Source organism: Lagopus leucura, unplaced genomic scaffold (genome assembly GCF_019238085.1).
Source record: "Lagopus leucura isolate 7727_CA_CO unplaced genomic scaffold, USGS_WTPT01 Super-Scaffold_100012, whole genome shotgun sequence".
In the NCBI taxonomy this organism is placed as follows: Eukaryota; Metazoa; Chordata; class Aves; order Galliformes; family Phasianidae; genus Lagopus; species Lagopus leucura.
In genome coordinates this window covers 7,467,692-7,480,910 of record NW_024962267.1, presented here as the reverse complement: position 1 = coordinate 7,480,910, position 13,219 = coordinate 7,467,692, and the positions used below count along the sequence as shown (strand labels likewise).

Genomic DNA, 13,219 nt, shown 5'->3' with positions numbered 1-13,219 from the left:
ACTGCTCAAATAATCAATGTTACTTCTGTTACTTGAAATATTTTCACTGGGTGATTATACTAAAAAACCCTATTACTAAAATAGAGTTTTTAAATAATGGAAAAATCACTTCCCGAGGAGCCTTCCTTTAATCCTTTAATATCATTATTTGAATCTAGTAACACAGACTGCTTGGTGGAACTAGTCCTCAAGCGGTCACCTAGTCCACTTCCCGTTTCGACACAGGATCACTTATAGTCAACCAGCTCCTGACAGTAACTTGTTCTAACTTGCATCCTTAAAAAACTATGATGGTACATAACCACCGTCTCCTTACACATACTGCTGTCTTTACAGCTCAGAACTCCAAACATCTATCCTAGATCTTATGGAAATTTAATTTGCTCTCCATAACCACCTGACAAGACTAGCAGTAACTGTCGTATTTTCTTGGCAGAACTTTCTTCTAAATCCAAATATTATTCTTTCTTTCCTCTAATCTGTATTCTTTCCAGTTAGCCTGTATCACTTTGCAGTGTAGCACTTAGAAGTGGATAAGGTACTCCAGCTGGCCTTTACTAGTGCTGTACTGAATGGAATGACTTTATATACCATGTCTCCAATGCTTTAATATATCCCCCTACTATGACTGCTTTTCTATTTATTTCTGTTCTCTGGCCTTGTATTGTACATCCTTGGAAGGCATACAATGCTCAGACCTGCTACACCTTTTCTGAAGGAGTACTCCTTACCCAGTCTTTTTGCCCACGGATTGTGAAAGCTCACTATGCCTAGACAAAGGGCTGTTCCTTGCAATTCTCATTATTAAATTACATGCAGTAGCACATAATTTAAGGTCACTTTGAATTCAAATACGCTAGTTCTGTCCTCCAGTATGCCTATAATCTTTTTTTGTTAACTTGCAATGTAATATTTATATGCTCTAGTCCTGTACCCAGGTCAATAATGACCACATAGAATATCCCAGGTTGGAAGGGACCCATAAGGATCATTGAGTCCAACTACTGGCTCCACACAGGTCTCACAAATTTCATTTGGCCAAACACTAAGTTGAACTCACAATTCATTAAAGCACTGTATATTATATATTCAACTTTAACCATTGTAATAGTCTAACATTGAAGATCATAGAATCATTAAGGTTGGAAAAGACCACTAAGATCGCCTAGTCCAATCTTCAATCCATCGCCACCATGCCCGCTAAACCATGTCCCTCAGTGCCACATCTACACATTTTTTGGACATCTCCATCAATAACTAATTAAAATAATAATAATAATCATGATTTACTGCAGGATGGTCTTCCACAGACCCTCCCCAAAAATTCTCCCAGCCTGAAAGTGAGCTACTGCTATCTCAGATCTCAGCGGCATTTCATCAAGGCAATCTCTCCCCTTTCCTGTTTCTGAAAGTGATGCTTACATCAGTCAAGTAAATCTTCATCTGAGTTCCTAAGAGATCCTGTTTTACAGTAAGCGCTATAAAATTAACAAGTGTTCCAACCACTGCTCTGAACTTGATAATACTACAGGGCATTCTGTGCAGGAGTACACCATAGAAAATTAATCCAAATTAACACAAGCAGGTTAGGACACGTTTATCACTTGTGGTTACTGGCTCAAAGCTGCACCAATTTAAAGCCACAGCATAGTTCTTGGCTAGTTTAATGGAATGGATGCTCCTGTCCTAGGTGGCAGCTGAATATCCTTACTCCTGCCTACTTAGCCCTTAACTCAGAAACAAGCTCAAGGTGTTTTCCAAGATGCCTATACTATTTGTTTCAGAATGTTCCACATACATGCAAATCCTAGTTACATGAGGTGCAGGAAACCTCCACAGATCAATTTTACATGAAACAGTCGACCCATTTTAAATAAAAGGTTTAATATCATTTAGCTGATTATCTTCTATTTTCACTTTGTTAATTTGAGTTAAAATTAGGTATCCCAAGGCTATAGAAGTAAAGATCAAGTCAAAGAAGTGTAACTGACACACACAGACAAATAGACCTGATAGAGAAGTGATCAGTGTACTTGGACTGGCACATACTCTGCTCATTACAAACTAAATGACAGGCTGGCAGCGGTCAGCAACGCACAGTGTGAAAACATATATATATATATATATATATGTTTATGGCATATTTTAATTAGTTTTATGACAGAGTCTGAAAAGGGCTTTTTTCAGCTATACAAATGGATATTTGAAAAGCAGATTTGTCTTTCAGTCTAAGGACACATTGTGGTTTTTACAATTTTTACGCTGCAGTGGAAATGCTAAGTCATGGCTTGAAGCAGTGATTGAGCACCTGTTGGGAGGGCAGGGCCAACCCAGGGGAGGTCAGGTGCACTGAGTGACTGAAAGGGGTGAAGCCAGGATCCACCCCTTCCCCGAGCTCATTTAAGGGTTGGCACTGGAGGCAAGGGTATCTTGCTGGAGATCCCTATGCTCTTGAGGCCTTCTGAAGGTAAGTTGCTTCTTTATTTCTGTGCCTATGACTATTGCATTTGGGCAAGTCTTCACTTGCTGCAGCCTAGGATCTTGCTGCTCTTCTGTTATTGCTGTGCTTTCTGTTGTGTTACATGTGCTTAAAGTTCTGTTTAAACAGACTGGTCAGTCTTGGGCTCTTCTATTGTTTCCAGACAAAACTAGAAATAATGAGGGCTAGTCCTGTAACACCAGTGGCTAAGTGAAAAGTGTTTGAACCATTTCTGCAATTCCAGAATAGACAGCCAAGATTTGTTTTCTTGTTTCTTTTGAGAGTACTGCTAATGAAAACTGGTGAAAGATTTATTAGACCTTTTAACTAACATACAGATGTTTAAGAGTGTGTATGACAGAGCTGTGGACGCTGCTTACACAAGGGCCCAAGCTGCAAATATGAAGGTATAAGAACTTATTCCTATGAGTGGATATGATAACTTGTACTACAAAACTCTATCTTAACTATTCCACTCATATTACTTGTGTGAGAAATTCACTGTATGGTGGTTTGGGGGAGGAGAAAAAGGAAAAAAACAAGCGAGGACCAAAAATCCACCCAGGGTTTTGCGCTTGAATGAGGTCAAAGCTAATATGGGCTGGAAAAAACCACAAACTTGAGGCAATTTGAGTTAGTGGATCTGTCATCCACTCTCAACTGGAAAGAAAGTAATTTAAATATTCTATTCTGGAGTTGCACAATCTTCCACTGTTGTGTTGTTTTTTTTTTTAATAAAAGCATGTTAAATAACAGCATGCCCCAGCAAAACTTAACACTTCAATGTTTTACCAAAATGCTTTTCTACACTTCTATCACCCCCACTCCTTAGACAGCTTGACTGACTACTAGCAAACAAGGTGACAGCCACTCTGCACATGTAAAGATAGCAGAATAAGGTTGTTACTACAAATGGGCTACAAAGCACAGACTTCTGATTGCTGTGTTACGTTATACTGCTCCTTGTAACCCTGACCTAGACTAGATCCTTCTTGTAGGGAAGAGCATGGAAGAAACTGCTCAGTAGAAATAACTCTAAATAAATCAAGGTTATCATTAGATAAACATACCTTTAAATTATGGTGAGCCACTGATTTATGTTCTGAGACTAACAACAAAGGAACAGAGCTGGACAATACTAGAAAACAGTACTTGAATAGCTGGAGGGCTACTTCAAACATGTTCTTGCAGGATTTCTGAACCCTCTTAATTGTGTTTTTGTAATTGCAACTGCAAAATTCTGTACAGGAAATGAAGTGTTAGAAATAATTGTGTGGGTTTGTGTTTTCAGTACCATTCTGCAAACCTCAGCTTTCTTTCCCTGTAGAATGGATTTATTATACTTGGTAGTGAACAAGTGCCAGGGCAAGAAAAGTCAGAATACAAAGTAGAATGTGGCTGTTAGAAGGCACATTATCTTGTCAGGTTTGGGTACTGTTGTGTTGGTTTTTTTTTTTTGTTTTGTTTTTTTTTTTTTTTTTTAGTTTTGCTAATTCAACTTGAGCATGGGCACTTCTGCGTGTATTCCTAATATATTCCTAATATACACCCACCTTAATCAACAGCTCCTTCTGTACTGAACTATTTAGTGTTCACAGTTGTAGTTTCTACTGCAGAGGTGTAAACAAGCCAAACTTGTTTTTTTTAAAATGAAATTTTAATGTTTAGCAATAGGAAGGCATTTACCCAATAAGGAATGAACAGAATAAATGAAAACTGGGGAGGTTGCCAGTGAAGAAAAAGTCAGAAGCTTGATTGAAAAAATGCCACAACAGTACATGTGAAGACTTGGGCAACATTTGTACTGCTGTATTTGACTGCTTTCAGGATATTCTTCCTCCTACTGATTTCTAAAAGGTAGCAAAATGAAGGCCTGTCTTTCTCAAAGGAGAGATGGAAACTTACTACATTTGAGAGACAAGGGAATGGATTGACTTATTCATATCCTGGTGTGTTTGACAAAATGCTTCACGTGAACAATGCCTACTCTGAAGAGAGGGAGGAAAAATCCAGCAGAGTTCATTTGAGTCATCTATTTCAGCCATTTAAGCAAATGTGGATTTTTTTTTTTTTGTTTTGTTTTTTTTTCCCTGTGGATAGCACTAGCAGGTGAGCTTCCTTCACTTGCTGACTGGAGTTGCCACCTCCAAGGCACAACTGGAGCAAACCACAGCTGTGCAGTAACATCTTCAACAGGCATGACTGTTTGCAGAGTAAACATTTGCCTACAACCTTACTGTAGATAGAGAATGTTAACAAAAAGGACAGATTCTAGCAGCTTATCTGCAGCACCTTCCTCACTAGCACATGGCTGTGGAAGGGTGCTCCATCCAGAGCAACCTCTGCACACAAAGGAGCCTGCACCACCAGCACAATCATTCACTGCTTCTCATTGCTTCAGACAGCTCAATTGAAAGAGCTTAAATTGCTACTCTGAAGAATACCTGCACTATATTGCTTTAAATACATACTGCAGTGCTTCCTCACTGATGCTGTAATAACCACAGTAAGACAGTTACAAACATCTGGATTCATGGGTCCATAACTAAACCAGAGAAAGCATCTGTCTAGGTTTTGCAGGGCATTTTTCGTTGTGTCATACACCAGATCGTGGGTTTAGTTGTCAAAACTGTACAGCACAGAATTGGCCCAATGTGTAGCTGTAATGAAAGGGACAAACACAGTCCTCTGGAAGCATGAGAATCTTACACTAAAAGAAAAGCCCTACGTGTTATCTTCCCATTGTGCTTAGTGCATGTACTTTGCAGTGTTATTTTAAAATCAGGAGTTTTAAAATGAGCCACTCATAAATTATCAATGTGCCTGCCAGCTTAGAAGAAGGCACAAACAGCAAAACCATCACTACTACCTTCTGTAGCACAGCTCAAAAAAATCACATTAGTATCTATTAGCGTACAAGATCTGCTAATAGAGATAGTGATCTCTATTAAGAAAAATCTTCTCAGTGGCCTGATCAGGTTTAGGTTCAGATCCTCACTAGCAAGAGGACAAGACAGAGCAAGGGAGCCTTTGGGGTGATCCAAAAATCTCTCTCGATAAGAAATCCTATTTCCCAGCAGCATGAAGGAGAAAAGCTGCCTCTGACTGGGGCTATAAGACATGTGGCTTTGTCTGTCCTTTATAGGCACTTGTTTTCAGATGTCTGATCTCTAATTTAACAAAGAAAAGTGATTAAGTCCAACTGACAGACTAGACCATAAAATGTTCCAATTCTCACACTTGCATGGGAAAGACACACTATCTTATCTCACTCCTTTCTAAACCACATGAATTAACCTCTCAGTGGATACACTCATTTCAGTATTTGCTTTCATATCCTCCAAAGTTTTCAGCAAACTGAATTTGTTGTAAAACTGAATGTAAACTACAAAGTACACTGGCATGGGTGTTACTAAGTTTTTTAGTATTGGATTGAACTTCAAAACTTTCTCATCAAGCTCAGCAATGATTAAATTTGGAGTAGAAAGGAGAAGGATCAAGGAAAGGCAATGAGATGCATCTTGTTGCTATTGTGGATTATCAGAGCAGCCAGAAGCAACTAATAGTAACTGCTCTAAATCATGGTACACAAGGGCTCCCTTGTCAGCCCTAAAAGCCAGGAAGCACCTTGAGGGTGGGAGCCCTGCTGTGCCCTGCAGCCTCCAAGATGCCCAGGTCAGCACAGCAGTCTCAGATCTAACCTCTGCTCTGAACAGTTTCTCACCATGAGCTGAGAACAGCCATTCCAGATATGTCAAACCTACTTAAGAGCATTTCTGCAGCACAGATTTAACATGCATTATGTGCAAAACCTTTTGCAGCATTTTTCTGAGAATGTACAACAGTGGGTTTTGGCATACTTCGGTACCTTGAAGCCTGTAAAAGCACTTGGCCATGGTTTGAAATTGAGCTGCCTAGGAGCAATAGGGCCAAGACCTTTTTAGCTGTGCTTTATGCTATTAAAAGCACAAAAGAAATTAAATACAGCACACTGCATCAAGTAGTAGAGCTTTGAGTTAAGCCAGCAAAAGCAAGAAAAAACAGGATCGGACACCTGTGTCCTCAGCCTGCTTATGTGCCCTGGTGTTACATCTGGACAGTAACTGACTCATTTCAAGCCCTTCTATGAGATGGGAGAAAACATGGGGTGAAAGCAGTACTTAATTTCTTTCCTGTCATCTTTAGCGGTTTAAGATCAAATCTAATTTCATTGTTTTTGATGCTCTGCCTTTCTTGGAAATCATACCGTAACACAAAAGAATGTAGGATATTAATGTACATTAAAGTACACAGCTAACAGCATTAAGGTTTTTTTGGGGTGGTATCCTCAAGGATGCAGTCTGTGCTGTATTTGTGAGTGGTTAAACAATGTGAGTTTTCTAATGTTTCATTGCCCAATTAACCAAACAGAATCATAAAGTATACCATAGAGATAAGCAAGCAAAGAACCCTGCTTTTTTGGGCACTTCTAATGTGCCTGCCATTCTGCTGCCCCAGTGCCTAAAATAGAACTTAATGTGTAGCCCAGGCCTCCTCAGCACACCCAAGAATGGGGCTCTCCTGGGGCTCAGGCATTTTTATAAAACAGCAGTTAGAAGTAATAGCTGTGAGTGTGGGAAATTTCACTGCTGAGGAAACCTACACATCTTTTGAGCAACAATCACAGCACAGCCAGTTAGTGTCATTTTTAAGCTACTAAATCAACCTCAGGCCCTTCTGGTGTTAGGGAGCAACTCACTGGCAGGTGAGAAGCAGCAGCACTTATCACAGCACAGGAGAGTGTATCCCATTAAATTAGCACATACTGCTTGCATGTGCACCATTGTAATTTTAAAAATGCTAGGTTTTCTTAGTTACTTACATAAGTGGGCAACCAGAAGGACTGTTATCTGAGACCATCAGCTGCATGGCTGTGAACCCTGCAACTGATAAGGGACAACTCCAGGACTGGGGGAGATACAACCTGGCACGAAGAAATCTCTTTGGGAGATCTTAAGACACAAGCGGCTTGTCATTTTTAAAGTACACACGAATAGGTCCAAGTTCTGCAGGCTTTTAAATGCATTGTTGTTTTACATTTTATTTACTTTTACGTATACAATAAATGTATTCAGTAACATGAGCAACATTCTGCTGCTTGTAAATCAGTGAAGTGCAGATGCCTGTTGTATCAGTTTGTTGCCTAATCTGTGCTACTGTACCTTATACGAAAGCATGTTACAAACAAGCCCAAGCCGCCTTCTTCAGCTGCATTTACCTCTCTATGCCAGAAAGGCTCCTTCTGAAAAGGAACTTGCAGTGTTGTGGTAACCTTTTTGGGCAATCAAACTGCTCATTCTGAACACCCAGAACTTCTGTTAAAGATGTCAATGCCTCTTTCTATTTTTTTTTTTTTTATACTTGCAGGAGGTAAAAATACAATCATCATACTGTTGCTTTTGATTAAAGGATGAATTCCTCTACAAAAATGCCTATAGGAAACGAAGCACTGACGCTGTCATAAATAATCATTCTCCCTTGCACTCCATGGGAGAGAAGCTTGAATAATTTTAGAGACTTTAGGGGGTGGAGGTTCATAATTTTCAATGGTGTATCTGGGTACAGCTCACAAGGACTCACTGCAGTGTTCTTGTGCTAATACCAGAGGAGCATGCTTTCCCAAGGAGCTGAAGATCAGATGCTACTGGAGAGCATGAGGGGGGTGGTGGATTCTCTTTGTGAAAGCCATGCTGCAGCTTGCTGTACCTGAAACTGCTCCAGTGATGTTTTCACTGTTTATCTATAAGGCAAGGCATTAGTGTTTTATTTCCTTCAGAAACTCTCTCTCCTACCGTGCCCCATTTGGGGGGTTTAAGCCTAGAATACACGACACACACAGAACTAGATTCCAGTAACAGGATAGCTATTAAACAGTTTATGAACTAAAACCAAAGCAGACCATTTTCTCTCTGTCTACAGATCTTGCACCTGTGAAGAAGGAGAGCCATCAACCTCACAGGCAGACATATCAGACAGCCAGAGGCAATCCACAGCATTGCTCTCAAGGTGAGACACCTTTACCACAGATTCAGTAAACACAGCTCGGTAAGTCCCTGCCTCTCCAGGCCTATTAAGATAATGAGAACAACTCACATCTTGGCAAATTCACAAGACCTGCGCCAATCTTTCAAACTATTCCAAATGCCCAACAATTCTCACCCAGAACCAGAAAGCACTTCCAGCTTTTTTTTTTTTTAATGTGTCCACGGCTTACTGTCACACATAAGCTGTTAATCTGAAGAAATCTTACAGTCAGAAAGCATGCTGAGATGCATCAAATGAAACAACACTATTTATATGCTGTTTTAGTGCAAGTCTGATTGCTGGATGCTCACAGCTAATGAGAATTTTATGCATCTTTTAAACGAAAGTAAAACATGTTAAAGATTTAAAGAAATTAGCCAGCTATGTTACTATTTAACTTTCCTACAGATCAGTGTTCCAGTTACCTTTCCTTTATTTAAGATTGTATCACTCAGTGTTCCAAGCTTATAAATTCATTTCTTAAAAACCAACAGAAGTGTTTCTCAGGCTGGGAACCTCTTTGAAAACATTCTTTACCAAGGGACTGCAGCTCTGACTGACAGGCACATAAACGTGAAGGCAACACTTCTTATCTAACTGTTAAGCAACACTCTAAGAGAAAGCATATAAAAATCACATTCGGTTCTTTACTTTTGCTTCAGAACCAAGCAGTGACTCTAAACTGTCACTCAAAAGACAGTTCAACCTACATGCAAACATCACGTTGCAAGCGTCAGTGTATTTTGAAGTTCACATAATCAACATTTCACAAAGGCAGTGACCAACTACATAAAACAAACTGCATACATTTCTCTATGTACATCAACCACTAATGACTACCCCTACAGCATGCAGACAAAATATCAAGCGTTCCCTTTGCTTGTTCAACCCGCTGCACACGATTGTTGTCTAATAGTCACCAGCTGTAAACACGAACTTTCCCATTTATTAGCCTGAGCACGTTAATCTCCTACCACTGTCCACGATTTAAGAAGCTGTTACATACCTGCAGTTAGGAGGAGGATCAAGAGTTATTTCAGCTAGCTCCTTCTGGATTCTGTTGGTGAAACGAGAACAGACACAATGCATTTGAGATAGTCTATAGAATAAATCAGGGAATTACACTGCCCTCTACCACCATGCAGTTAAATGCAAGATTGGCTTTGCCTTCAGTAATGCTAACATGGCTGCTTCCTCTTTGTTCTCAGAGGTATAACCCAAATCCCACAGCTGAGAAACTTTGCAGCCTTTTTTCCTGCTCGATCCTGTGTATAAACAGAACAGTCACAGCCGAGTTCGGTAGGAATCTCCCACAAGTACCCAGAACAGCAACTCTTTTTCATATCCGAGCACATCTTGCCGGAGAGATTTTCTTTTCAAGCTAATATGCAAATGAGCCGGGGGGAGGGGGGCCGTACAAGCACATTTGACAATGACTTTAAACCAGCGCTACAGAGCTGTGATCGAGGCTGAAGAAGCGAGCCGTGCTGTCAGCAAATGTATTCTTTTGGCAATATTCTACCTCCTGCTTTGCAGGGTGTTTAAAAAGTAGGTTTGCAGATCTGCCTGGCTGCCTCTGACACTGGAATCATCTCTGCATCAACTTTGCTCCTCTCAACACCTTCTGCTGCCTTTCCTCCCCCAGCTTTAGAGAGCTGTATTTACATGATAAAAAGCAACATAATAACCTGAAATAATCTTTAGCTTAGATTGACATTGTAACATCTTTGGAGTGGTTGTTACAGTCCAGAAAAGCAACACTGAAAACTTCGTGTTAATCTTACTATTTATCCATGTCCATAGGAGGTGTAACTTTAAAAGATTCAAGGCAATTTCCTCTATAAAGTGTCAAAACAAAAAAACCTCCACAAGAAAACCCACGCGAGCAAGACTGCTTTTCCATGTGTACAGCAAGTGTTAAAGTATGAACTAACAGCGACTGCCCTGAAAGCCCTTGCACCATTTCCATTAAGTCCAACCACACTACTGAACCACTGGAGATGTACGGAACTGGACTCGCAATGATTAACCAAAATAAAGCTAAGTGGAGAAAACTCAGTTGTGAGCCTCTACGTGATGCACCTCAGGCATTTTAAAAAAAAAAAAAAAAAAAAAAAAAAGCCCAAAATCTAGCAATAAATTACAAAGTCCACAGTGTTCCCAGAACTTTTCCTTCTGCAGCCAACTCCTCTTCCAATGGGTTTCTTTAACAAACTCAAAAGTCATCAGTCACCCTGTCACATTCTGCAGTAATTCTAAGACATTGCAAAATGTATTTACTGAGTTTAAGTACAGTGCAAAATTACTAAAAACATTCCTCAAAGTTTGAGCTACTGTATTTGGGCTGGATAAGCAAACCTGAAAGCTACTGTGGCTATTGCACAGCTCCTCTTGCTATAGCGTATTTGTAAATGTTTGTAAAGAAAGGAAACTCCAGGGAAAAGCCAGAAAGTTGTGTTTCATCGCAGAAGGCAACTGGGATTGAGGGAATTAAAGTTTGCTTTATTTCACACAGCTGAACTTACAGAAAATAATTAGTACATGTCTCGAGAGCTGGACTGCCAGTAACCTTGTGTGTAAATAAAAATGCAGCAGATAAAGCCTGACAAGGTTTCTTGAGATTTTGATACTTAGAGGCTACAACTGAAGAACCTTATGGTTGGAATCCACAGATCCTGTGAGAGAAGATTTGCCTGACTTCCTCCAGAAAGCACTGCAGGACAGAACTGTGACTTTAAGGTGCACGAGGCTCTACTGCAATCATAAGGCCTGCAAAAGCCATGGGGCTTGTGTGACTTCTGTAATTAAAGAGCACTGCTTGACATCACCCTACAGCCTGCATTGAAATACACCAGGAAGATCCACACTACACGAACAAGGGACATAAACCTGTCTCAGCAAACCAGACACCTGAAGCTGACGCTTTCTCGCTCATTTCTACAAACATGAGAGGCACGCAGGTGCCCCCTGACCGGCCTGTGAGTTACCAAGTTCTCCAGCAACTCGAAAGAAACATGGCCAGCCTGTGTATTACTGCCCCAGAGGACTTGAACTCATGAAGGTCCTTCCCAGCAGACTTGCATGCTACAGAAGTTTGTACTGTACTATTTCTTATGTGGCTTTAAAGCAACCTCTCTGCCTTTGGAAGTGCAGTGCAGCACTGCGAGTCCATACACCGTGCAAAACCGCTACAGGACGCTGGATGCCACAAGTACCTTTTAGCACTAGTAGATAGCTTAGCAGTAGTTTTGCTGGAGAGTTTGGTGTTCTTCTTCTGTTGGGTGGCAGAGGGTTTCCTTTCCTCCTGCTCCTCAGGTTCAGGTGCTGGGGGATCCCTCTGGTCAGCATCTGAGCTGCCGCTGCTGGTACTGGGGCTCTCATCGTCTGACCTCTGCCTGTCACTGGACATCGTGGGGAACTTGTAGGGAAGGAGGAGAAGAGGCAGTTACTACAGCACACAGGTCACCCCCTCACCGTCCGGAGCTCTGAAGAATACTTTGGTTGATGACAACTCTATTTCACGGACAAACCCACCAGGATCCTCTTCTTTGTCTCATTCGCCAGGGCTGCAACTTGACAGCTACACCACAACATTCACACTTTGGAAAACACCGGCATTTCCCACTTTTAAACCCACTTGCATTTTTGTCATGCTTCAAACAATATGCCAATTGTCGGCTTGGTTCTGAGGCACAGACAGATTGAGCAGGGCACTTAAGAAACGCGCATTAATAACTTATGACACATTGTAAATAACAGACCTCCCCGGGAATGTTTTTTAAGGAGTCACCGATACCCTGTAAATATTTACACTGGAACGGAGCATTTTATTGGGTCCAAACGCCAGATCCCCCCTCAATCCTTCTCTCGGAGGAGCTCCATTGCCAATGAGACTCGGGCAGCTCTCAGACCGAAGCGTACACTTGCTCTGTGCATTTAAAGGGCTGGGCAGTGGGGGGGAGGGGGGGGAAGAGGGAGAACGCGGGTTGTTTTTTTTTAAAGGAAAACCCCCGCGGAACCCGCAGAAGATGCGTCGGGAGCAACTCGGGAAGCGGCAGCCCCACTGCCCGCCGGCAGAGCCGCATTGGGCCCCCGCAGGGCCGCCGGGGGGGAGGCAGCCCGCCGCCGCCCGCACCTTCCGCGTTGCCCTCTCGGCCTCCCCCCCCGCTCCGACATGGTGGCGGCGGGGGGAGGGGGCTGCCCGGCGGTCGGGAGCCGCTGCGGGGCCGGGGGCGGCCGCGCTTTGTGGGGAGAGCCCGGCGCGGCGCGGCAGGCGGCGGCTCGGCCGGCCCCGCTCGGCTCGGCTCGGCCCCGCTCGGCGCCGCGCGTGTGTGCACCAAGTGAGGCGTGAACTCGGCCGGCCCCGCGCCCCCGGCCGCCGGCAGGCAGCGAGCGCCGAAAACAAGAACAAAGCTCCTCGGCGGCCCCCCCGCTCCTCCCCGCCTCCCCCCACCGCGCTCGCCCAGCCGCCGCCGCCGCCGCAGCCGCCTCGCCCGCCTCTCGCTTACCTTCGCCGGCGTCCTGTCCCGCTGCTGGGTCGGAGGGGCGGGATGGCGGGGGGCCGGGCCGGGCCCGCGGCGCCCGAGGAGGGGACGGAGGCGGCCGGGGGGCTCTACGGCGGCGGCGGCGGCTCTGTGGCCGGGCGGTGTGGAACATTGAGAGCCGGAGCAGGGGGGG

The 13,219-nt window shown here is 43.0% G+C and overlaps 1 protein-coding gene across 2 annotated transcripts in view; it reads right to left on the bottom strand.

The window, feature by feature from the left end:
- The window catches only part of UBE2E3 (ubiquitin conjugating enzyme E2 E3), a 56,409-nt gene extending 43,286 nt beyond the window's left edge, over positions 1-13,123 (bottom strand). The window contains exons 1-3 of one of the 2 annotated variants that reach the window (XM_042874744.1): positions 13,051-13,123; positions 11,758-11,960; positions 9,549-9,599 (exon numbers count right to left, since the gene is read on the bottom strand). In XM_042874744.1, the coding sequence (XP_042730678.1) occupies positions 9,549-9,599; positions 11,758-11,951 (245 nt within the window). In that variant the 5' untranslated portion in view covers positions 11,952-11,960; positions 13,051-13,123. Of the gene's footprint in view, positions 1-9,548; positions 9,600-11,757; positions 11,961-13,050 lie in introns of those variants that run through there. The other variant, XR_006179617.1, reaches the window with a different exon arrangement.
- Between the last annotated feature and the right edge of the window lie 96 nt (positions 13,124-13,219).